Source organism: Sciurus carolinensis, chromosome 12, assembly GCF_902686445.1.
Source record: "Sciurus carolinensis chromosome 12, mSciCar1.2, whole genome shotgun sequence".
In the NCBI taxonomy this organism is placed as follows: domain Eukaryota; kingdom Metazoa; phylum Chordata; class Mammalia; order Rodentia; family Sciuridae; genus Sciurus; species Sciurus carolinensis.
Window position 1 is genome coordinate 83,033,625 of NC_062224.1, and position 26,090 is coordinate 83,059,714.

General features: G+C 47.7%; 1 protein-coding gene across 16 annotated transcripts in view; it reads right to left on the reverse strand.

Annotated features, from left to right (window-relative positions):
- Nfasc (neurofascin) overlaps nucleotides 1-22,836 on the reverse strand; it is a 180,251-nt gene extending 157,415 nt beyond the window's left edge. For 14 of the 16 annotated variants that reach the window (XM_047520261.1, XM_047520250.1, XM_047520262.1 and 11 more), the window contains exon 1: nucleotides 22,703-22,836. In XM_047520261.1, coding sequence (XP_047376217.1) covers nucleotides 22,703-22,809 — 107 coding nt within the window. In that variant the 5' untranslated portion in view covers nucleotides 22,810-22,836. Of the gene's footprint in view, nucleotides 1-22,658 lie in introns of all 16 variants that reach the window. The other 2 variants (XM_047520252.1, XM_047520251.1) reach the window with 2 other exon arrangements.
- Nucleotides 22,837-26,090: the final 3,254 nt, after the last annotated feature.

The window sequence follows — 26,090 nt, forward strand, 5'->3', positions numbered from 1 at the left end:
AAGGAACCAACTCACGGCAAGATTATTCTAGTGGTTAAGTTTCAGCTTGTGAGACAAGTCAGAAAACCCCCTTGCAGCCCCTCAGAGGGAAGAACAGAAAGATGTCAAGTGGAGATCTCTTATGGCCCATCTCCTCCTGGCTCCCTCCCTCCCCACGAGTGGATTCCCCCTTGCCAGGAGAGAGCCAGGAGTGTGCCTCCCTGGTCCCAATGGAGGGGAGCAGCAGACAGAAAGGGGGTGTTCTGAGAAGCCCAGCTGAGAAACTCATTCACACCCTCACCACAGGGACACCCTTCTCACTCTCCAAGCCAGCCCAGCCAAGAGCTCCAGAGACTTCTCTCAACTTGTCATGACAGAGAGAGGGCTGGCATAGGTGTGGGCAAATATTAAGAGTTATGTGAACAGCTGCGTTCAGGACACACATACGTACACACAGTAAAGGTCTTCCTCAGATAGGAAGAGAATACAAAGAACTGGCTCAAGGGTATGAACCCTATGCTCAACTATACCCTACAATACTATGAGAGCCAGAGTCTGAGGCCTAGGAATACAGGGATGAGAAAGAAGACTCTTGGCTGGGGCTCTGGAAGGCCACTCAAGTCTAAATAGAGGTTACGGGACACACACACACACAGGAAATGGTCGAACTTGGAAGAGGATTAACATATAAAAATATAAGCTAATATGATTATGGAAACTAAAAGCAATCCTCAATATTTTATTTATTTGCAGTAAATTTCTAGGTCCAGGGGCTGGAATTGCAGCTCAGTGGTAGAGCGCTTGCCTAGGATGTGTGAGGCACTGGGTTCAATTCTCAGCACCACATATAAATAAATATAAAAGTCCTTCAACAACTAAAAAAATATTAAAAAAAAAATGTCTAGGTCCAGGCCAGCGTATTTCTGATATGGACTCCAAGTACATAAAAGCATTTGCTTTCGGTCTTAACAAAAGAAAAATTAGGAAGGATAAACTACATATATTTTAAAGTATATCAGGAAGATCATTCCTAGGCCAAACATGAGCTGAAGCTCATCTGGGGTTGAAGGTTCCCATGGCATTGCTTCCCATCTCTTGGTAGTTCTAAGTGCAATGATTTTAGTAGTAGAAAGTTCTTGTGTGAGCTGTGTAGAAAACTGCTCTCTGATTTTGGTTCTGACAAGTGGACTCTCAAAGAACATGTCCAACTCCACTCTCAACAACAACCCAGCGGGTACAGGTGTCCCCCACCCCACCTGCTCCTGTACTCTCCCTGACCGCTTCAGAGTTCTGGAGCATCATAGCCAGAAGGATCCTGGGAGACTCTATAATGCTTCCCATCAGTCATCGTACAATCAGCCCGAGGAAATGTTAACATAGTAGGTTGATTTTATTTTTTGTTAAAACATATGCTATTTTAGATCAGCTTATTATTAACATTTTTATGAGTGCATTTTAAGGTAATATTTAATAATGACTTTATATGTATAAGGCAAATCTCAATTTTTCCCCATTTAGCAATGGTACATGCTGTTCAGTTAGTCTCGGATTGACTAGATAAGAAAAAGGATGACTTACTAACACATTTTTTTAGATGTCATATCATGTCAAACTTGGGGATCAAGTTATATTCTAATAATTTCATCAAATTTAAGGCATAATAACTAATAGGTGGGATGACATCAGATTAAAAAGCTTAAGGTATAATAACTAATAAATGGGATGACATTAAATTAAAAAGATTCTTGCACAGCGAAGGAAACAATTAATAGTATGAAGAAACCTCCAGAACGGGAGATAATCTTTGCCAGCTACTCTTTCAACAGAGGATTAATATCCAGAATATATAAAGAACTCAAAAAGTTTAATACCAGCCAGGTATAGGGTCACACACCTGTAATCTCAGTGACTCAGGAAGCCGAGATAGGAGGATAGCAAGTTCAAGGTCAGTCTCAGCAATTTAGTGAGACCCTAAGTAATTTAGCAACCCTGTTTCAAAATAAAAAGGGATAGGAAGGTGGTTCAATGGTTAAGTGCTCCTAGTTCAATCCCCAGTACCAAAAAAAAAAAAAAAAAAAAAAAAAAAACCCACAAAACAAAACCCAAACAAGACAATTGATAAGTGGGCCAATGAATTAAATAGACATATCTCAAAAAAAAAAAAAGTCAAATAGTCAAAAAATATATGAAAAAATGTTCAAAGTGTTGGGGAAAAAGGAACACTTAATACACTGTTGGTGGGATTATAAATCAATACACTCCACTACAGAAATCAGTACAGAGGTTCCTCAAAAGCTTAGGAATGGACCCGCCACGTAACCCAGCTAACCCAGTCACCAGTATTTTTCCAAAAGAAACTAAAGTCAACACACTAGAGTGATACATGCAAACCTATGTTTATAGCAGCACAATTCACAAGAGAAGTTATGGAAGCAGCCAAGGTGTCTGTCAATAGATAAATGGATAAATAAAACGTGGTAAATCTACACAATGGAGTTTTATTCAGTCATACAGAAAATTGAAATTATGTCATCTGCAGAGAAATGGACGGAACTGGAGAAGGCCAGGCTGAACAAAAGAATTCAGACACAGAAGTCAAGTATTTTCTCTCATACACGAAGCTAGAGAGAAAAAGGTAAAAAAGGCACCCTATGCGGGTGGAAGAGAGACCAGGAGGGGAGAGGAAGCGGACAGAAGCGGGAAGGCCTGAGGGAAGGAAGGTGATCAAACTACATAATGTGCATGTGCAAATCTGTAACAATGGAGCCCACGATTCTGTGTATTTATAATGCACCAATAAAAATGATATAAAATTTTTAAAACACTAAGGTATAAAAATGGTCAGAAGCTGCTCTCATACCCTGAAGCTGGAATTCATACATTTGGTACTCTGGATGTTTTAAATTGTGTTTCTGAAGAAGCGAGGCTTTCAGACTGATTACCGTGTACTTCTCTGTTACAGACGTGGATAGTGTTTATTCCCAGTGAGGGAAAATCCACCTTAAATATAATTATCACTTTTGTGAGTACTAGAAACATCTTGCCTTGTGATAATATGAAAATCCTCGTCAAATGAATACAATCTGGTAACCACGGTCTTCAAGCAAATTTGTGGAGCTATTATTATTGTGCTTCTCCTCAATTCCATGAAGTTCCATATGCTTCCTGTCTCCACTAATGTTTTGTTATGGATAAAATAAACAATAGATGACTAAGGAAAGCAAACCCAAACTACGAGGCCAGACCACCGCTGCGGTTGGCGGTGCTCATTAGATAACGCACCCCCCAGGACGGAAGCACAAGAGGCGTCGACTCTTCCAGCTCCTCGAGCCTCGCAGCAGGAGAGTCTGTTTCATATTAATGAGGAAAACAAGGAATAAAGGTATTAACTGATTGAATAAACCAGAAATGAAGTCGGTGCCCTTACAAGCCATTTGAGAACTCCCAGAGTTTTCAAGTCACAGGCTGCAAAAATAGTCTTCACTGTGGGTTCATTCATTGCCTCACTGAAGTTTCTAGAAGAAACTGAGGCCCACAGAAGAGAATGAGCTACTTGAGGTCACCTGATAAGTCAGAGCAGAGCAAGGACTAGTATCTGGTTTGCCAACTGAGACCTCTCTTCTCATGGTGGCCCTGAGGGAAAGGATGGCTTCAAATCCCACTGGGAGCTGAGCACAGTGGCACAAAGTGGCTCAGGAGGCTGAGTCGGGAGGATCACCAGTTCAAAGCCAGCCTCAGCAAAAGCGAGGCACTAAAAAGCTCACTGAGACCCTGTCTCTAAATAAAATACAAAATAGGGCTGGGGATGTGACTCACTGGTCGAGTGCCCCTGAGTTCAATCCCTGGTATCTGATTTCCCCAAAAAAAATTCCACTAGGGGATGAGGCAGCATCCTGGGGTCAGACAAGAAGGTTTGGAAACAGCTGCCACAGAACACAGTTTTGCTCTATGTGCCTGGATACCCCTCCCAGTACCAGGGACAGCACTTTCCCACAGAAGGTACTTAGTGAGTAGAAGTTCACTTAATAATGGGTGAAAATATCCTGGAAGAGAAATTGCAGCAGGTTCGAGATTTGGATCCTGACCCCCAGAGCCAAGTTGGGTCTGCTCTTGTCCCTTTTCCAGAGTTGGGACAGTGTCAATCTCAGGACCACAGTCCCTTGCCACCCAGCCACTGGCACTTGCAGAAGGAGAGGTGATGAGAACACCAGGAGGTTGGAGTTCTGAACTGGGAATCAGGAAACCTGGTTTGGTCTGAGCTCTGAAACTAAAAAGGAAGAGGACCATGACTACGTTGTTCTCCCTCAGGCCTCCGCGTGAAAAATGCGGGTTGATTCCTGGTGCTCTGAGTGTGGTCCCTGGTTAGGCAGCAAGGGCATCAGCTGGGAACCTGGCAGGGAAGCACATTCTGGTGGTGGCCCTGGATCCACAGCCTCAGAAACGTGGATCAGAATCTGCTCTCACAAGCCTTCCAGGTGACTCGGATATAGGCTATGGCTGGAGAGTCACAGACCTGCCTGTTTTAAGGACCTTGGCAGTTCTGACAGTGTCTATTCTGGCCTGGATGGAGAGACAACGATGATCATGTTGACGGTATTCATGCTGAACACTCATAGGGTTCCCACAAGGTGCCAAGCCCTGCTCTGAGCTCTCCTCATAAAATAACCAATGCCCTGTGAAGCCAATTTCAGTAGGGAGACTCCACCACAAACAGTGGGTGCTGGCAAGCCCAAGAATGGGGGCCACATCTTTCCCTCAGGACTCCCAAATCTCCTCTCTTGGATCATAAGCCCTAAAGGGAGGCCAGACAAGGAGGCCAAAGACAAGACACCAACAGAGATGTGTGTTCACCCACAGCACCTACCACAGCCAGCTGGTCTCCTTGGCACATACCTGCCCCCAAGCCCCAGGGCTCTCACCTCCACACGACAAACTTGACTTTTGTATTTTAAACAAGGCACACTATTCAATAAATAATGGTATGCACAGTTTCATTGCTGCTTATCCGACTCATTAACAGTTGAGGCAGAAGGGACTGTGAACACTTTGCTTCTAAGCTCAGATCAGAAGGTAGACCATACGTAGCCTACAAACATCCTGAGGGGCAAGGGACCCTCCACCACCTCTCTGTCCCCATCCACCAGATGCGAGCAACAGCTCTCAAATTAGAACAAAACCAGCAGAAAAAAATACACATTGAATATTAATGGTTATTATTCCCAAGTGATTAGCAGGGTTTTTTTGTTTGTTTGTTTGTTTTTTCTCAAATTTTAATGACTTTTAACTTTATAATTAGAAAAATAACATTCAAAAACAAAAAGCATGGACCTGTATACTTTAAAACGTACGTTTAATTTCAATAAAATTTGCAAAACAGTAATGACAACAGGGATTGCATTGACTCACTGCATCCCCAGGATTTTATGTCCAGGATCACACAGGACCCCTGTGAGCCTCAGGGACACCTCTGGGAAATGGTGAAATTATTACTGCTTCCAGCTCAGAGTTCTGGGGAGACAAAGGCAGAGCCAGATGTGAGTCACCCCCGCGGCCCTCCACCCTCGCCTTGCTTTCACGTTCTCCGTTCTCAGCAACAGCAGAACTGTGACTAGTGCCCTTGAACGCCTCTGCCCCTGGAGGTATCCTATGAGCTTTCATCTTGGACAGGGACAAACAGAGGAGCCGGACCCCCACCCCACCCCCACCACACACACTGTGCCTACCGCTCATGGGGAAAGAAGCAAATATAAAGCAGCCTGCCTCCGAACGAGATGGAGGTGCACCTGGTGCAGGGCCAGTGGAGAGTCACGGGTGACCAACAGGGTCTGCGCAGTATTGTGGAGAGAAAAGTGGTGGTGGGAGTCGGGTATGGCAGGAGAGAGTCAAGTCCTCCACGATGCCCTGACTTCCCAAGTGCATAACCAAGGGCTGAGGAGACATAAAGGAAAGAGGCCAGGAGGTTCCTATCTCTCTCCTGCCAGATGCAGCCCAAGACAAGGAAGCAACCCTGTGACAAAAGGCAAACTAGGTGTGCCCAGTACCTGGTCCTTTTTCTGGCTACTACCTATAACATCTCAAAAAACGCTTTCACTTCGTAGAAAATAAATAAATAAATAAATAAAACCAAGCCTGGCTCTCCTTCCTCTGGTTCTCACATGGGCCTTTGGGGGAGGGTCTGGAGGGGTGTGGGCAGTGAGGCATTCTGCAAACGGATGAGCCCTGGGCTTTGCAAGGAGGGGCCTCCTGGCTCTGCCCATATGTGGTCTGCCATTTTAAGCAGGTCCTTCCTTGGACTTCACTTCTTCCCTCTGCAAAAGGAGGGACTCAACATAACTGGTTCCAAAGTCTTTCCAAGCTCAGGCTTCTAAGGGCCCCAGGAGCTTTGGGGACTTCCTCATAACCCATTTTTTAGACTATTACTACTACTGCTACTCCTACTGTGGCAACAGTCATGGATGGGGAAGGTCACAGGCCATTCCCACCTACAACCCATGGTAGTGGTCAAGCACACATCCGAGTTCTCTCAACCAGCCCGCAGTGCAGATGGAGATTTCTTACCTTTTCAGGAGGCTTGGACCTTCCTTTCTCCCTCTCTTACACACACACACACACACACACACACACAGACAGTCAGCAGTCTTCCATGAAGGACCACTGGGAAATCTACAGACTGGGACAAAGGCTGAGTAACAGCCAGCTCCCCAGCTGCAGCTGAATATAAGACTCAGCACAGTCTCTGCAAAACAAAAAGTGGACAGGCAAGCTAGCCCAGAAGCCACACAGCCAGCGGTGATGTAAGAAGACAATGGGCTCTTCCCAGGCTGGGCCACTAAGTCCCGTGGTTGTTGAGACCAGGCCCTGGAACCCTGCCAGAGCTGGGAGGGCTCAGTGCTGGTCACGTGGTGTTCCCTACCAGAGCTGGTGAACTGGAAGGGGTCTTGTGCTGGGCAGATCACTCTCCACCCCTCACCTTCCTGCCTCAGGCCAGACAGACAAAAATCCATGGGCCAAGAGATGGAACCTCAGCTTGCCTTGTCCCCATTCATACTGCTTCCTCAGCAGGTGACCAACTCTCTGTGTTTTATTTTCCCCACCTCTACCGTGAAAATTACATATTAACCTGGCGTAGTCAGCTTATCATGATAAAATTATATCATAGGAAATGGCTTAGAATGAGCAGTAGATTCTGAAACACATGTCTCACTTCTACCTCTGTTTTGTTGATTAACCTCCTTGGGTCTGTTAACTCATTCTCTCTGGACTTCATTTTAAAAGCAGAAAGCCAGTCCTTCCTTCCTGTCCATACTAGATGTGGCCAGCAGGAGGGATTAGTGCTTGAGAATAACTGGACTCCATTTCTACTGAATGTTGTGCCCATCCACTTAGAAGAGACAACCTAATGGGCTTATCAGGAGGACAGAGTCTGTGCTCCACCTTTCAAGATCCCACTCCTGATCTCCCTGAAGTCATTTCAGGTACCATAAATTAAAATGTTCTCTCTCTCTCTTTCTTTCTCTCCCTCTCTCTCTCTCTCTCTCTCTCTCTCTCTCTCTCTCTCTCTCTCTCTTTCTCTCTCCCTCTCCTTCTCCCTCTCCCTCTCCCCACCGCCCACTGGGGATTGAGCTACATCCCCAGGCCTTTTAAATTATTTATTTTGAGACAGGGTCACTCTAAGCTGCTGAAGTTGGCCTGTAATTTACAGTCCTCCTGCCTCAGCCTCCCGAGTTGCTGGGATTGCAAGTATGCACCACCCCAAGCAGCTAAACTCCAGGAGCCCCCGTGGCCTAAGTCATCCATTTGCATTTATCCTCCATTACCTGTGAAGTGAGCTCTCTGTACCATGCATGATACCCCGAAGCTTCCTCAACTAGAGTACAAGGCTTTTGAAACAAAACCTGCTTCTTTGTCTCCTCTATACAACACAGTACCTAGCATACAAGAGTGCTTGCCTGTACCTTGCCTACTTCAGGCTCAAAATACATTTCACAACTGCTCACCATAGATAGAAGTGTGGCCAGGTATGGTGATGCACACCTGTAATCCCAACTACTTGGGAGGTGAAGCCAGGAGGATCACAAGTTCAAGGCCAACCTGGGCAACTTAGCAAGATCCTGTCTTAAAAAAAAAAAAAAAAAGCCAGGTGCTGTACTTAAACAAGACAGGGCATAACACTACTATCAGGAGGGGAAGGTGGGAAATAATGACGAGAGTAAACTTTCAAGAGCACCTCTTATTCTCAGGCACTGGGCAAGAGGGTTCAAGTTCATTACTTAACGTAACAATCCCATGCAGGGTATTTCACTCCCCAGTTTACAGATGAATATTAAGGAAGATCACACAACCAGTGCATAGACATCCAGATCTGAACCAGGCAGTCGGACCCCAGGGCTTTTGCTCTTGCACTGTCTTGCATTTTCAAGACCAGACGCACTCACTCAGAATTTCATGTGTAAAACCAACTTGGCAAGAAGAGAATGGGGGAAAAAGCAAACTATCTGGAATGAAATCACACAAACAAGTACCAGTAAAACTGGGGAAACTGGAGTAAGTGAGAAGGAGATTGATGTTGATATCCTGGCTGTGAGTGTCCTATAGTCACACAAGAGGAGATTGTCAAGGCACATGTGCCATATTACTTCCTGCAGGTGCATGTGGGTTAACTAGCTCAATGAACCTTTCAATAATAATAATAATAAAAATCCATAGTCCCGAGCTGGGGCTATAGCTCAGTTGGTAAGAGTGCTTGCCTGTCAAGCACAAGGCCCTGGGTTCAATCCCCAGCACCGCAAAAAAAAAAAAAAAAAAAAAAAAAAAAAATCCATAGTCCCACCAAGAGTATCTTTAGCCACCAATGAGTAGTCCTTGGCCTGTCTGGACCTGTCCTTGACACAACAGCATCTGGGTAGAGCCCAGATGATATTATCAGGCCCCTGAAAAAGAACACTCATAGACTCAGAAGCCCCATCCACCACTTTTTATGATGCCATCTAAGGACCCCCTCTTTATTTTTTTCAAGGTTTTAGGTTCAGAGAGGATTTGCCTAGTGTGACTCAGAATGGGGCCAACACTTGGCCCAGCCCTGACTCACTCCCATATAAGCCTTGCAGACCCTCCCAGGAGGGCCCAGCCACACAGCACTCAGAGCTGTCTGCCACGTCTCCTTTAATCTCCAGCTTCTCCGACACCAATGGCAGACACCTCCAGCACCCTGCAGGCCCACCTTGCCTGGGCCACGCACTGTCACGGCACCATGACAGCAACCAATGGCCCCAAAGCTGAGGGCAGCCAGATGGAGGAGGAAACAAGGCAGAGTCCTGGGGGCCCACCAGTCAAACTCATCCAAGTTCTGGTAGTGCACAAAGTCCACCCAAGTGCAGCAGTCCAGCACCCTCATGCTGAGTCCCACAACACTCAGGACAGGTCATGCGGGAATAGCCACAGGGCAGCAGGGACGGAAAGATGAAACCACGGGCCTCTGCACTCAGATGGGCAATGGAAAGGTGTTGCACAGAATGCATTATGGGTGACCAGGCTTCTGAGTGACAAGGGATCCATTTTTAGCCCAGGCCTATCTGGACATCTTTATCTCTATCAGATACAGAGCATGTCAGAGATAGGAAAAAAGTCAGCAACACAACTTCAGGGACACGCACAGAGAAAGAAGAGGGGAGGCATGATACGAAATGCAGATTTATCAAAGAATGTCCTGAAGCAACACCATGGATAAACCCTCTGTACTTAAAGTCTGAACAATTCACAAATGAAGCTGAAGAAAGTTCTAGATGTTGTAATTGTGGTCCTGATATAGGAAACCAATATTCCAGCACAGAATTTTATGGAAAAAAATTAGAATAATCAGTCAAATAGAAGATAGCAAGAAAACAGATGTGCACCAGATTTGAACAGTTAGTCACTCTCAGTGAGGAGCAATGGGAGTGGGTATCTGAAGCCTACTAGGGGACACTTGTGGTTGCTACCCGGCAAGGCTGGGGTTTCTGGTGTGGTAAACTATATGCAGTTCTTCCTCACTGTGGATTCAGTTAGCCTCAGCTAATACCTGATAAGGTCCTGAGTTCAAAAACTATTTCAGGTACAGAGAGATAAGCACCTGGACCAGGTGGCTCCTCCCCCTATTATGCCAGATTGTGCAAACTAGCCCTCCCTGCCACCTCTTACTGACCAGCTTGGCCAAGTTGAGTTCTGCAGGAAGGTGGCCTGTCATCCTGGCATCACTGTGGAGGACAGAGAGGGGGAAGCAGGAGAGCAGACATTAGGACCTTCTCTCTGTGCTAAACCTGTTGAAGGAGGTGGATACCCTACCCATCTACCCAGGATGGGGCAATCAACAGGTGATAAAAAATAGCCTGTCGACATCACACCTGGAAGTAAGGTAGACAGGGGAGGATCATGGGATGGTCTTCCTTCTATGTCTTAATTTTTCTTGTCCCTGAATAAGGCCCTTCCCAGAAGGAAAAGTAAACCTAGAAAAACAGATCAGAGCTCGGTTCTATGGTTCTGTCAAGCAGAGACCCCTGGGGACAGATGGTGACTCTTCTTTGGGGAAAATGTTACAGTCTTAGCCTTGGGCCTGAAGAAGACTAAGAACTGAGCAGTGGCTTGATGGGGTGATGACAGTCAAGGACCAGAGAGCTCCAGTGCCTCATACTAACACTCCCTACCAGAGACTCTCTTCTCATTTTTTAATACAAGCAACCCTCAGACAAGGAAGCTTCTCAAACAAAGGGCCCATGGGCCTGTGCTAGAACCCCAAACTGCCTGATAGGCAATGAGCCAGGATTATTAGACTTTGGAATCAGACAGGCCCAGATTCAATCCCAGCCCTGACACCTAGAGCTGTGCCACTTTGGGCAAGTTGGTTCCATTCTCAGCTTCCATTTTCTCAGTGTAATGGGGACAGTAACATCTGATTCAAGGGTTGCAATGACTCAGTAAGATGATGTGCTTATCTGGTGGGAGGCATTGGTATCCCCATTTCAAACTGAGAAAGTTAAAGCTAGGGAAGGTTCAGAGCTAGCCCTAGTCACTTTAACCCTAACTGTCCCTAATCAGTGTCCATTCTGCTGCCCCACACTGGGGCATAATCAACCACTCAGTATATATTTACTGAAAGCTTACTAAGTAAGTCAACCGATACCTGCTGTGAGTTACTGTTTAAGAGTAGAAGTAGCCTGTTCTAAACAAGTGCAATCTTTGATCCGGCATGGCTGATGGTATACGTCCACATAAGCAGTGACCAGAGCCACCAGTGGAGTAGTAGCTATGGCACCAAGTGACCCAGCCTAGGCCTTATGTTGTAACCAGTCATGCTGACCACCCACGTACTGCTGTGAACAACTAAGAAACAGGCACCAGTAAGGTATTCCCTGCCCTCAGGCTACTTACAGTCTCCAGGGTAAGGAAAGCACAGCCAAGTGAAGGCACAGCAGAGTGGGCAGAACCCATCAGGAGAAGCAGGGGTTCTCAGCCAGGGCTGAATGCTAGAATTACCTGGGGTCCTTTATCACACACTAGTGCCTCAGCCCAGTCTGCAGGGAACGTGATGTGGGGTGGGTCAGGTGTTGGCATCCCGTAAAATCTGCCAGATGATGCTAGCTAACGTGTTGGCAGGACTGAGAACACACATGTAGGGCCTTGTCCATCAAAGTGTGGCTGAGGTCCAGTTGCACTGGCATCACCTCTGAGCTTGTCAGAAACGCAGAATCTCAGGCCCAACCCAGACCTACTAGTTCTGAATCTGCATTTCAACATGATCCCAGAAGGACGCAGAGGCCTGAGAAGCACTTTGTGCAAGGTGCTGACAGGGAGACTCATCCCTGCAGGCCAAGCAGAGAAGTCCTTTCCCAGCCCCACTGGGGGATGCAGCCCACCTGCCCGCTCCAGGCAGAGAACACCCAGAGAGTAGAGCAGGGACGCTGGGGACTGTGGGGAGCCACAAGGTCAGACTCTGCTTCTCTGTTCTCCTCCAGAGCTGCACCTGGGTCTGCATCATGGGGCTCCATCTCCAGAGCTGCTGGAATCCCAACAAAACCCTTCTGTGACTAAGAGGAAATCTACATGCAAGACCCAGTCACCATTTAAGGAATAAGAAGAAAAAGGAGTTTCCTCCCTTTCCACACAGTCCTTGTCCCCACTGTCCCTTCCCCCTCCTGGAGTGCTCTTCTCACAGAAGAGGCGAGCTCAGGTCAGCACTGGCTCGGCACAGCCCCCACGAGAGAGCGAGCTGCCCGGTCACCCATAAAGACAGCACTGTCACTGCAGGCATGGAGGTGGCTGGTACCAGCTAAGCCTTGTGCAGGAGGGAATCCTCAAGAGACAGACAGACAGAGGCACTCACATCATCTGGCCCCTCCAGCATCGTGCGCCCCACCCCAGCTCCGGATCCCTGCCACCACTTCTGTCTTTGTTTCTGTCTATCTGGGGTGTGTGTGTGTGTGTGTGTGTGTGTGTGATTTTTTCACACGTGCCTGCCTCAGCACTCCCATCAGACTGGGAGCAGCCCTCCTCAGCTCCTCCTTTGTCACTGCCCACAGTACTGAGCACAGACACTTGCACCCAGCAGGGGTTCAATAAATACTATTTGTATTCACATGCACACATTTTCTAAGGGTCAAACCCGCAGCTCCAGGCTAACAAAGAACTACTCAAAAGCAGGCACTTATTAAGGATGACTAGCAGCACAGTGAGATTCTATGGGAGAAAACAAGAAAATGATAAAGCATTCCTTGAAAAAGCACGTATCGGACTTATAAACAGCAAGCCTAAGACTAGAGACACAAGGAAAGCAAGCATTTCTATAATATGAGGTCCGGCAGGCCTAGGGGCACTGGCACATGCCAACACAATGCTCCAGTCTTTTGGCTTGCTTATTGATTGGCTTTTTTAGGCATTTGTCCTCTAGTCCCCTCTCGTCCCCTCTAGTACTTCTACGGCTACCCACACCCATGTCCTCTATACCAGGCGAACAGAATAAGAGTAGACACCTAGAGTCAGAGAGGAAGATGGCTTAAGACAGGAACTTTTCCATAGCGGATGCCCACAAGCCTCTGACACAGGAGCACCTCATCATCCCTCTATTTCACCCCAGGGCCAGGTTTCCGGGACCACCCACACTGCATGGTTTGTCATTTGAGGCTCCAAAGTCTTGGACCCCAGCCTAGGAGTCTTCTCTGTGCCCTTGAACAGAAAACTGCAGGGCGCCATGTAAGGTTGTTCCCATTGTGAAAACAAGAGAAGTCCAGACAAAACTCACGGTCAGATCAGGACTTGAGTTTGGATTCAACATGGGGCTTTCTCCAGCAACTTATCCAACTGCCCCCATTCAAAAGACCACTTCACTGTGCACCAAAGAAGTTTAGGGAATGAGGGGTCAATAAGCAAGGGTAAATGGCTGATTCTTGGCAACCCTTGGTCAAAGATTCTGAGTATATGGAACTGTACAGTCTAATACAGTAGCCATTAGCCACATGTGCTCATTTAAATTTAAAAAAATATACTTTTCAGTGCTGGGGATTGAACCTAGGGCCTTACACATGCTAGGCAAGCACCTTACCACTGAGCTACATTCTCAGTCCCTTAAATTTAACTTTAACAATTTAAATTCAAAAGTCAAATTTCCAGTCACATTTCAAGTACTTAGTAGCCACATGGAACTAGTCGCTGCCATTTTGGGCAGTGCAGATACAGAATATTTCTCTCAGCACAGAAACTTCTATTGGGCAGCACGACTATCAAGCACTTGGATATTTCATTTGAAGTCATGAGTAGACTCTGCTGGGAACTTGTGCTGCTCTCTCCCAGTTTGCTGGAGAGTCTCTCGGTGCTCTGTGGAGTGCTGAGTAGAGGAAGTGATGGGCTGAGAGTCTCCTGCAAACACAAAGGCTCTGAAGCAAAGCTCGCAGGGCTGTCTACCACTTAGGTCCTCTTCGCAGGCGTTTGTGTACACACACGGTCAGTCTCTCCTTCCTAAGGGGACCTTCCTTTTGCTTTTATCACAAGGACTGCGAAGTCAGATGCTGTAGCCAGTTTCCTGCCAGAAAGGCCACATGCTGCCTTGTTCTAGCCAGAATTATGTTCTGGATCCCTCTGGACAGTTCCAAGTATTTCCCGGCTTTACTTTCTAACCTGGCATCACTGGGGAGAAAATCTTTCAGAAGACAGGTTGGGTCAGCACTCTGGACAGCGACAAGCTTCCTCTCACGGCTCCAGAAAGTCTCAACACATCCCTATTCCTCAAACATGCCTTCAGAAGAACTGTCCCCTCACAAAACCACTATAGGTGCCTGAGAAGAAATTTCCCACCTACTTCTAACACCACAGCCTTGCCTTCAGGGCAAAAGGCAGTTCAGCTCAGAAGTTTCAAAGGCTCCTCACCATCACCAAGACATCTAGCTCCTCAGTCTGAGAGTCAGGCTCTCTGCAGTCTGGCCCCGCTGCTCTCCTTCAGTTGCACCTTTGACTGCACCAGCCTGGTCAATTCACCATGCCTGACCACCCAGTTGCTTCCCTCTTCTAGATCTTTGACCATTTTTTTTTTTTTTTTTTTTTTGCCCCATCATTTCCTTACCTTTGCCTATTCGAATCCTTCCCACCTCTAGAGGCCCAAGCCAGCCTCCTCCTCTTTTCAAAACCTCCCCCAAGGACTTTAGTCTACATTGGTTTCCTCCTTCCTCTGATATCCCAAAGCACTTCCGGTGCAGAGCATGCTTTAAGGAACTTAATTACATAGCACCACGTCCAATTACTTGTTTCATATGTGCTTTTTAAAGTTCCAGTGGGCCAGTATGTGAAAGAAGAATGAGATTTTGCCAGCAACATGACCACAAGTAAGTCATGCCACCCTTCAGAGTCCCAGTTTTTTGATGGGTAAAATAATGATCTTGGACTAAGATATTTCTAATATTCATGAATCAAGGAGTCTCTCAAAACAAGTTGCCAACTCAAGAAGTGCTGTGCATAAGTAGGCCTTGAAAGGGTAACAGCAGAAGCAAGGATTATTTTATAAAACTAGGGCAGAGCCAGAGCTGGGGTCAGCCAGAGAATCCTGGGTTAGTTCCCAATACAAGTTCCAAAGGCTTTAGTTCCACTGGGTGTGTGATGATGATCAGAAAGAGATCGAGTTTCTGCCCCTGCCTATGTCACATAGGAAAATGGTCTGTGGCCTCAGAGGCATTTTCCTTCATAAAGAATGTGTCAGCCCCAACATGTGGAAAAACACCACCCCACGGGTTTTCCAACAATGACATGATAACAATGTCTGTCATGTAACTTTCTCTCATATAGGTCAACTAACACCCGCAGCAGTGTTCCAGCTTCACACCTAATTACACATAAGCCCAGAGAGACTATGGAAATGAACAGGATGCAAAAATGTTGGTGGTGCCCGAAGGGTTATGGAAAATAATATTCCTGCCCCCAAACAAAACTCCGGCTGGTCTCACAAGTCAAGGCACTCCAGGAGTAGGGAAAAAGTGACTTTGAATTTCAACTCAATATTAGACTCCCCTGTCAAAAAGATAGTTATGATACTTCCTCATATGGAATGATCCTATCCTCAAAGCATTTGTCTAATGTATCTACATACAATAAGATATAGGGGTGACGATTCCCCTCGTGCATAAGGAGAATTTAAGGCCAAAAAATGTTTAATAACTTTTACATTGCAAATAAAGATCCAACTGCAGCAAGAATGGAGGTGATGGACCTAGGCCACACACACACACACACACACACATGTACGTGCACATCAGATGACTCTTAGTAATAGAAAGGGAAGGCTTATGAAACTCACTTTCCCTAGAACTTGAATCTTCCACTAAATACTTGTTTTTTAAAATGCTATTGCCAAAGCAAATTGGCTACCATCAGCAGAGAAGGAGGGAACTCTCATCACTGGGGAAAGTCCTTGGAACTCTTCTGTCAGCCATTCCCTCCCATTCCAGAAAATCACAAGATCTGAGAACAAAACTTAGATCTGGTCAGTCTACCCAGCTGGCCAAAGCTGGATCCAGGAACACTAGCTGAAGCCCAATCTTCCCTGTCCTCGGAGGCCTTTCCCCAAGTTGCACAGCCCGAGTGCTCAGAAAGGCAAAGCAGGGCAGAACAAAGACCCTGGCACTCCGGGTGCCCCCGCCCTTCCTCCAGCAGCCCTGATCACTGCACTTTCAAGTGTGGCCATCTTGAGACCACAGCAGGTACTTTCTCTTGCATGAGCCTTTTCCAGATCACCCAAGTCCACTGTCATATTCTGCTCACCTTCTGGCACTACTGTCTAGAATTAGCAAATGTTTCTTGTATTTGAAGACACATCTCTTTTCACCTGCAGGGCACAGGCAGGACCTCATAAGCCTCCAAAAAGACACAGCATCCCCGGCCCCAAACAGCAAGTGCTCTGTAAAAGTTTGGTGATGATGGCAAGAATGATCAGAACTTCCCAAGAAGTTCCTCTGCCACCTACGGGGAAGAACGAGGTAGGAGGCTAAGTACAGGGGTGGGGGTGGGGGCGGCTGTGTGGGGCCTGCCTGGAAGACAACAGACCATGTTGGCTTCCTCCAACTCTGGGTGCCAAGGACTTTCTTAGTTTAGGACTCAGACAGGCGGAAATCCTCTCTTCCAATCCCTGAGCGGCTGATCTCAGGCTGTTTATCTCGTTAACTCTGTTTATTGTGATCCTGGTAAGAGGTTCTGAAGCCCTTCAAGCCCCTCTCTAATTAAATTCATTACAACAGATTGGGGCTTTCTTTCTGGATCTTAGAAAAATTAACAACATGATTAGCATCATAATGACTGGGAGAGGGGCTGCCAGGGAGGCCTTTCAGGAGGGGCTGACCCAGTCCGGGAGGGGAAAAGCGAGGAGGAGCAGGTGAAGGAGGAGAGGGCAGATGCTCAGGCAGCTGCTTCCCGGAGGAGGGGATCTGCAGGAGCTGGAGGAGATGACAGCGGCCCGAGGGGATGACCCCACCAGGCCACAAACACTCCAACTTTTTCATGGCGTTGCATTTGGGAGAGAAGAGAGGACAAGGAATTAATCAATGACATAAACCCAGAGATGTGGCTTCTGGGACAAGAACTTGCACCAATCTTCCAATTTTACAGAGAAAGAAACACATTTAAGTTCTGTTAATGGTGAGCCAGAAGTATAAGCCCCTCATGCCTTTTAGGTTGATCGTCCTTTCCTTTCAAGACTTTTCTGCAAGGACCAGGAAGGAGTAGGGATGAGGGTAGAGCGAGCAGACAGGAGGAAGCAGACCACTTCCTGCCCAAAGGACCCGAACCCACCAAATTTTTGCTTATACATCTGATGGGTTCCCTCCTCTAGAACACCCCCCATGTCCAGAGAATTCTATCAGTCCTTCCAGAGTCAAGGCCATGGCCACCTCCTCTGTGAACAGCAGTTACCACTGAGGAGCATTTGCTCCCTGCTGGGTACTGAGCCGGGCCTTACTACCTTAGCACATCTAATCCTTATAACAGCTCGGCGAGCCTATATTCATATCCTCATCTTACAGTGAACTTCAGCAGCCCAGCAAGTGGAAGCAGCAGAGATGGAGCCCAGGTTTGTTTGACCTCAAAGGCTGAGAATTTTCCATTATGCCATGTCACCTCCTTAACTCCAACAGCCTGGTCCAGTTGACAGATCACCTTGAATTGTTACTGTCCAGGGTCTAAGCAGCCTTCATTACACACTTGTATTGTTCCCAGGGTGTATTCTGTGTCTTACTTCTCCTATTGGAAGCAGGAACCATATTTTAACTGAGCCTTCTAGCAGATTTTCCTAAACAGGCTGTACATGAGGACAAAATATCCCAGTTTTTTATTTTCCAACAGAGCTCGGGGAGCTCAGTATAATACATGAGAGGGGCATAGGCTTTGAAGTCAGATAACTGTAGGTTTAAATTCTATCTCTGGCCAGGTGTGGTGGTGCATGCCTATAATCCCAGTGACTCAGGAGTCTGAGGTAGGAAGATCGCCAGTATAAAGTCAGCCTCAGCAACTTAGCAAGGCCCTAAGCAACTCAGTGAGAACCTGTCTCTAAATAAAATATTTAAAAAAGGGCTGGGGATGTGGCTCAGTAGTTAAGTGTCCCTGAGTTCAATCCCCGGTACCCCCCCCAAAAAAAATTTAACTCTGCAATTCACCTGTCCTGTGATCTTAAACAAGCAAGAACCTCCCAAAATCTATTTCATTATCAGCTAAGTCTGAATCCTAACAAAAGTTCTCTTGTCTAGTTAACTCAGAGGATGAAATGAGATGATGCATATAAAACTGATAGCTGGATGCCCAGCACATAGTAAGCACTCAATAATGATGACTATTGCTATTAAGCCACTTACAGGGACACCCTGGCTTGCCTCAAGACCTAATGAAAGCAGGGTGGCTCCAGAGTTCTCAAGGTGGCTGGAAAATCTGACCAATACCCTGGGTCAGCAAAGCTGCAGAAGTGCCTACTCAGGCACCCAGCACAGCCCTTAGCTCACGGACCCTTCCCCTGCAGTCCCAGCGACCAAGTCATGGGCATCCAACATCTGCCCTGGCAGCGAGGCCTGGGTGCTACCTGGACATTTTGAGTCTTGGCTCAAATGTCTGTCATCAAGCTGCGCCAGTCACAGAAGGGATCTAGCCAAATAATCTGGTGGTTACTCCAGGTCCTCTGCCCACTGTGACCCCTCAGCTATGCACCTACCATGCCAAGAACCCATCCAACCTTTTCCGGGATTTCTTGTGCTGTCTTAATTTGTCTTCATTTCTTTCTCTCCAACTCAACTCATCTCTCCACACCTCACTCAGTCTTGGAGCAGGCTCAAAGGCTCAGGACAGACAAGTGAAATGAACTCAATTGGCTGTGTGGGGAAGAGAAGGGGCTACTCAGACAGAAGAGGCCAGGAGTCTCCAGCCTCAGGGTCTTTTCCCAGGTCAGCTATGGCTGCTCGTGGAAACTTGTATTCCAGTACGTAACTTCAGAGGGTGTCCCCGGCTCACTCTCAGCCCATCCCCACCTGGACTGCTCTGATGACTTCTGCCCGACTCTGACCTACCCACAACCCCAGACTCTTTCAGGAATATCAACATCTTCAGTGCTTTTCCTCACCTCGCTTCTGAGCTCGACCCTGCGCAGGTACTCGCTATTCCACCCTCAGATTGGGAGCTCCCTGAGGGCAGACTGGGCCTCCTTCCTCTGATTTGCTCTGACATTCTAAGCACTTCCAGACTATACTTTGCCTCTAAAATGCAAGTTCTTTTGGATTTTTCTTTTTTTTTTTTTTTTTTTTTTTTTTTTTGTGGTCCCACGGATTGAACCCAGGGCCTCGTGCGTGTGGGGCAAGCACTCTACCAACTGAGCTGTATCCTGAACCCCCTAAAATGCAAGTTCTGAGGAGATGGCATTGGCAAATTTAAGTAGTTGTGACCTTGACCCAAAGTTCCCTGTGGGTATTTCCCCATGAGGCTGCAGTAGTACCCAGAGGGAATCAGCTAATCCCATCCAGCTGCCCCGCGAGCTGGAGGATCTAATAAACTCTTCAATCTCACCTCCTCCCCTACCCTTTCCCTGGCAGTCAACTTCAGAGTCAGTCAGCTGTGCTACCTTTCCCGATGGCCTCAACCAAGCCCTCTTCACAGCCATCAGGGAGGGGTGACACCACCAGAATTCAAGATCTGGCTCTCCGAGCAGCCCTGTCCTATTTGTCTGATGACCTGTCTCTTCCATTATTACACCGGGACCTCTGAGAGATCCAACTCTGCCTTACTTTTCCTCTCTGTAATCTCAGAGTCTAGCAGACAGCACGTTGTAGGGCTAACTGAATATCTGTGAAATGAGTACGATACACATCCAGACTTAGATTCCTCTCACTTCTTCCCTCCCCTAGCATTGAACACTAAACAGGCAGGGAACTGAACTTCTCTGCCTCCCATTTTCTCATCTAAAAATTTCTTTTTCTAAAGTCAAAGGTCAGATCCTCACACCCCAACTCTTGGATGCTCTTATAGATCTCAGTGTACCTCTGACCTCCAACCAGCATGAGGGAGAAGCCTGGTATCAAAGGTAGGAAATAAGTTAGGACACAGTGATCAGAGACTTGGAATCCTGACCCTCAGTCAAAAATAGGACCCTCCTCTGATCTGCCTCACTCGGAAATCCAAAACCAAACCCAAAGCCCCAGATCTCAGCCACCTCCACAATGTACCCCTGACAGGACCAGCCCTTGAAGCACAGGGAGCCAGCTAGGTGCAACTGGCAGGTCTGGCCCCAGCTCTCCGGGGAGCTGGCTCTTCTCTTTGTGCCTTGGTTTAGCTCTCCCTAGCCTTTGTGATGCCAAACAGGGGGATCAGGGGTGAGATTCATCGCACCAAACTGGGAAACATGTACGCTGTTATCAGAATCCCCCAGTTAACCTGCGCCCCAATCAAGCATTTCGACGTCAGAACCGTAATCCAATCAGCTTTCGACAACAGCTGCAGGTGATGCCTCCTCCCTGTACCAGGAAAAACTGGCAGCCCTGAGCCAACGATACCAGGGGAAGCTTCTGCCCCACCCCCGCCCGTGATGGGGAGGGGACAGAGAAGGGTGACAATGCAGGGGGCAGCCAGTGCCCCAGACACAGGAGCCCTAGCCAGGCCCTTGCCAGAGGCAGGTAAAGAGTTGCTGTACATCATCTGAAAGAGTCTAACTGCTCAGATTTCCAAAGTGAGGGAGCCTAGCGGAAAAGGGACAGGATCTGTATGCAGTTTGCTCTTAACCTTCCACTTTAAGTCTCTGAGTTTCAGTTAAGGCCCCCAAGACAGGAAATGGGCTGTCATTTTCTGTTTCACAGTGGCAAACACAAGTTCTGGGGCTAAGTGTGAATCTCTCCTTCTCTGTGTCATTGTCTCTCTCTTTCTCTCTCTACACACACACACACACACACACACACACAACCTTCAGCTAAACCCAAAGACCAGGGGAAGAAATCGCTCCTTCGGAAGTGCCAGCTCTGTAGGATAAAAGGTAGAACGCATTCCATGGGCAGCAGACCCTCATTTCCTTCGACTCGTCCTGCGATGCCAATTGTCCTGACACCAGAGGGACGCAGCTCTCTGCCTGCCCTCCTCTGCCCCACCTCCACAGCTGGAATAGCCCCATCCCCAGGGGCTTCCACCTCCACAAACATTTTCCCTGGGCTTCTACTTATGCTTGAAGTTTTATGGGTTCTGAACCTACCCATCCCTGACCCCATCCAAACCATTCAACTCCTGCCCAAGAAGGTCTCAAAGCCCCATGGCCTGCCCTTGCCTTGCTGGAGATTTGACCGGAGCCCAGCAGGGCTCACTACAGTTCCAAGGGTAGATGAGACACACCAGGCCCTCATGCCAGGGAGACAGATAGGCAGAAAAGGGGCATTGTCCACTACTCCAGACTACTGAGGGAAGAGGCGTCTCTGCCCAGCACACACACACACACACACACACACACACACACAGCCCATGCCAAAAACCAAGGAAGGAATCAGAAGCAGACCCTGGCTCAGGGCAGGAGAGGGGCTGCTGTGAGGACCAGGGTCTAGGTGATTCAGCACTCTGCCCACTCAGAGCCCATGGGTCATACTCATGACAGCTCCCGATGCCAAAGTGCTGACTTAGAGGTTGGGGAAGAATTCTTTGTAAAATCCAAAATTCTCTAGCTTCCAGCAGCTTCCTCATCCAGGCCTTTCACACACAGGGCTGAGAACAAGGCCCAGGATGCGCCAACTTACCTACCCCCTTGGACCCTGCCTCTCTCCAATCCTAGTTTCCCTGTGCTCAGCACCCCCTCCCGAGTCCATCTAGGAAACAAACCTGAACAGCTGAGAAGAGCGGTGACTGGAGAGGAACAGAGAGAGGCCTACTATCCCCCAGTCTCCCTCCCTCCTGAGCCCGGCACGGGATTAAACATGCAGAAATGGTTGAAAGTGGGTTGTGTCCACAACAGAAAGTACATTGGGCCTTTGAAGTCAGAGGCCTCCCCAAGCAGAGAAGGAGCCAGGAGCAGTAAGGGGCTGAAGACAAGCTGTGGGGCTCCAAGCAACACTGGGACAGGCAAGTGGAGATGGAGATGGTGGCAGGCCAGCAGAGAGCCTAGAGGAGTAGGTGGGGTTCTTGAGAGGGACCGTGGTGCAGGAGGAAACCAAGAGGCAGCTGGGAAGAGGCTGGGACAGGGTGTGCAGAGGTGAACTGGGGGAGGACAGAAAGGATGCAGAAGCTAATGGGGAGACAGGCACTCAGCTGAGTGACTGGGGGCAAGAGGTGGGGGCGGGCAAAGAGAGGGGCTGGTGTCAGGGTACGAGAAATAGGAACGAAAGGGGGAATAAAAAGTGGGGTGTCGAGGGAAATAGAGGTATACGGGCTAGCGGGGCTCATGGATGAGGTGGGGACAGAGAGGAGAGGGGAAAGGGCGAGGATGCAGGAAGGGGGAGGGGATGCGGCCAACCGATAGAAAGGGTGTTGGGGTGAGGAGAGGGTGGGAGCTGGATGATGGGGGGTGCGCTGGAAACACACCAGAATAGGGTGATTCAGGGCAGATGACAATGTGGAGAGAGGCATAGGGACGCGGACGGAGGGGGATGGGGTCAGGTCGGAGGATGGAGACCGACAGAGGAGGGCGGGAACAGGGGGTGTCTCTAGACGGGTTTCCATGACCCCCGTTTTACCATTTTACTTCCAGCCCATCTCTCGGGTGTCCGCGCTCGCCTACCTCCAAGGGCTCAGGCTCCGGCCCCGGGCGCAGTCCGAGCTGTCCGCTGCCGGCGCCGCCACTTCCCCCACGTCCCCTGCAGCGCCGCTCGTCGCCAGCCGCCGCATTAGGGCAGAGACCAGCCCGTGCGCGTCCCCGGGCGGCCGGCGCGCCCCCGACAACCTGCGTGCGCGCCCCCGCGCCCCTCCCTTCGCGCGGCGAGCGCCTGGCTGAGCGGAGACCCGGAGCGAGGAGGGAGGGAAGCTCAGGGCGCGTCCCGCCCTGCGCCTTGGGGAGTAGTTCGCGGAGCCTGGACGGGATAAAACCCTCCTTTCTCTTCTGGGCCAGCTCCGAGGCCTTTTTGCAGACTGAAAAGAACAATCAGTGCAGGATTTGCTGAGCGCCTACTACGTGTTGACTACTCAGGAGGAGATGAACTGAAGCCCCAGGAGTATCAAGTGTTTGTCCTGTACATACCCCTTCGCTATAAGACTGTGACTCCTTGGGGTCAGGAATTTGTCGGACAGATCGTGTTCCCAGGGTGTAGCACAGAGACTTGCTTAAGGTAGACTCCCCACGAACGTTTGTTGACTAAGAGTTGCTGGATCCGGAGTTGGGGCGGTGACTACTGCTGGTAATGTTGGGATCTTCTTTTTAAAATGGGAAGTTTTCACCTACGCTAGGGAGACTCAGACCCCTGTCCCAGACTTGAGTTAGGATGGAAAAAACCTGGGACTTGAAGATCAAAGATCCAAATGTCAGTCCTCTCTCTGTCACCATGACATGAGCAAGATACTTCTCTATTGGCCTCGGTTTCCTCAAAGGAGCCATGAAAAATTGATTGCATGATTGTCCCAGGACACTTCTGGCTTTGACATGAAGACTCCATTAGGCCCTAGCTAATGTACAGAGTAGAGACCCAGGCTTAGAGCTACCCCCTGAAACAGTGGAAAGATCCCAACTGGGGAATCGAACTGTTAGTCCTGGAAGAGCTTCCAGTTCACTTCCTCATCCAAACTACAGTCTTGTCTGAGGCCCCATTCAAAACAGTGCTGCACCCTGCTCTCTGTGCTCCCAGGGCTTCTATCTGGGAACTACCTTCACGGATCTGAACCCACCTGGCTGCTTTTCTTGCTCCTCCTCCAGACTGTGAGCTCTAAAGAGAATACATTTTGCAGTCTATATTTTCTCCCTCGGCACATTGTAGATGCTCAGTAAATACTTGCAGAAGGAAAGCATGACTACTAATGATAGATGAACCATCCAGGTAACTGACAAAACAGTCCCCTCTTTGATTAGATTCTTTGAAACCTACAGGTGCAGCTATTTGGGCAAAGACTATTCGATGGGAATGGGAGGAAGGTTGAAAAGGCAGGACCTGAAAGCAAAACCACTTCTAGTTATCAGAGACTTTGGGCAAATATTTTCTGCAGGGTACCTGTCTATAAATTTGAGACAATTTGGTGCCTGATCTCTCACAATTCTGTGAATGAAATGGTGTACCCTACTGAAACAGAACAACTCCATCATGTCCAGCCTGGAGTCTCTCAAGGCATCTGGTCGATCCCAACCAAAGGGAGCAGGAGGGAGTGTCCAGGGTTGGGAAATTTACTGAAGGGAAGAATATGGAAACTAGGGTCACTGTCCAGATGTCACTCATGGTCCTGGCAGGTCCTGGACACTGGAGGAGCACTTGGAAAACATTTACAAAGACAGAAAGACACTTAAAAGCACCAGTGCACCTTAGGTCTGGACCAAGGTCAGGGCTCCTCCTTACTGAAAGTGGTGCCATGAAAGAAAAGAAATGAATCTCCCTTCCTAAACGCCTGTTGTATGTGAGCTGCTTCTACAGTGCTAGAAGGTAGGTACGTTATAGGTGGTATTGCACAGCAGCTGTCCATCAACTCGAGGGGCAGCCTGCTGGAGTTCAGATCCTGCCTCTACCATGTCAGATCTGGGTGAACTTGGGCAAGTTATTTATTTTCCTTTTATTGCTTTTTAAAATTATTATCAAACATGTAATTGAATCCAGTTCCAGTCATTATATGAGATATTTTACAAAGTACATTCACCCCTTGTTTTCTCCAAAGGTCTTCTTTTCCATTCTTTTGAGCTGTTTCTAAGCTATGGCCTCCATATCTCTAAATAATATGCTGTATTGCTACTTCTTGCTTTTTCTGTTCGGGCACTAACTCTTGATTTCGCCCTAAAAAGGACAATCTTTCACCTTTCCCCTGACCTTACATTAACTCTTTTTTGTTCCCTTCCCTTGCTTCCCAATTTAGTCAGATCCTGGTGTTGGTTATATCAGAATTAGTATCTATTATGACCACTTAAATCCCATTCACAACTGACCTTTTAGTTTCCTGCAATCATTTTGTTTTTCCTGGAGTTAATAATTGTCTTTTTTTTACTTGCTTTGTTTTTCTGTGCAGTACCTATAATTTAACCCTAAGTTCTCCGTCAATATCTATAACAATATGTTCAGATCCACCAGGTATTCTACTGATTTTATCTTCTTTAAGATTCACTTCTGAAACTTTCTGAGGTGTACCAGTCTTACCGGTTCCTCCACACCCACTGCCCTATATTGACCCAAGTTTTAGTTCCTTCATTTGCAAAATGGGGATAATTATAATACCTCACAGGGGTTTCATAAGAAAAAAAATGAAATAATTCATGTAGCACAATGTTTGTCCTATAAGGATTAACTCAATAAATGTTATCTGTTGTTATTCTACATAAGAAAACCAATGCTCAAAAAAATCTGCCCAAGTAATAATTCAAAGTCCAGATGTGTCTAACAGTGCCTACTTAAAACTACTTGGCTAACAGTTTTAGATTTACAAATACTAGAATATTCCAACATGGTCAAGTTGAAAGAAAACAGGATTTTTAGGAACGTTCTGGCTTACTAGTGGGGTGAACTTGGGCAGCCCATGTACTTTCTTTTTCTTATCTGTAAAATGAGGATAAAGTGAGAATCAATGAAATAGGAAATTCTGTAAACCAAAATCTTCTGTTATTAAGTGTTAGTTATGGCCCAGTATCCCTGCCCTTCATTTTTGTTTTTTAACAGCAAAAAACAAAACAAAACAAAAAAAACCTGAGGCCCAGAGGAGTAAAAGATCAGATGGTAGCTTGGTGTTTGGAACGGAACTGGAACTCAAGTCTCATGGCCCTAATGTAAAGAAATTAAATCTGGGCCTGAGAAGAGCAGAAAGCTTGGGGTCCCTGAGGGTGAAGCAGCAGGCACTTCCTTGGCCTTGGTGTCCTGGAGCCACAGGTTTTTCCTGCTCAGGGGAGGGGACTGCCTGAAGGTGATGGATGCTGGGGCAAAGAAGAACCCCGCTCCAAGCTGTTCTACTCGTGTGTCCAGCACATGCACAGGTATGGACAAGGCAGGACC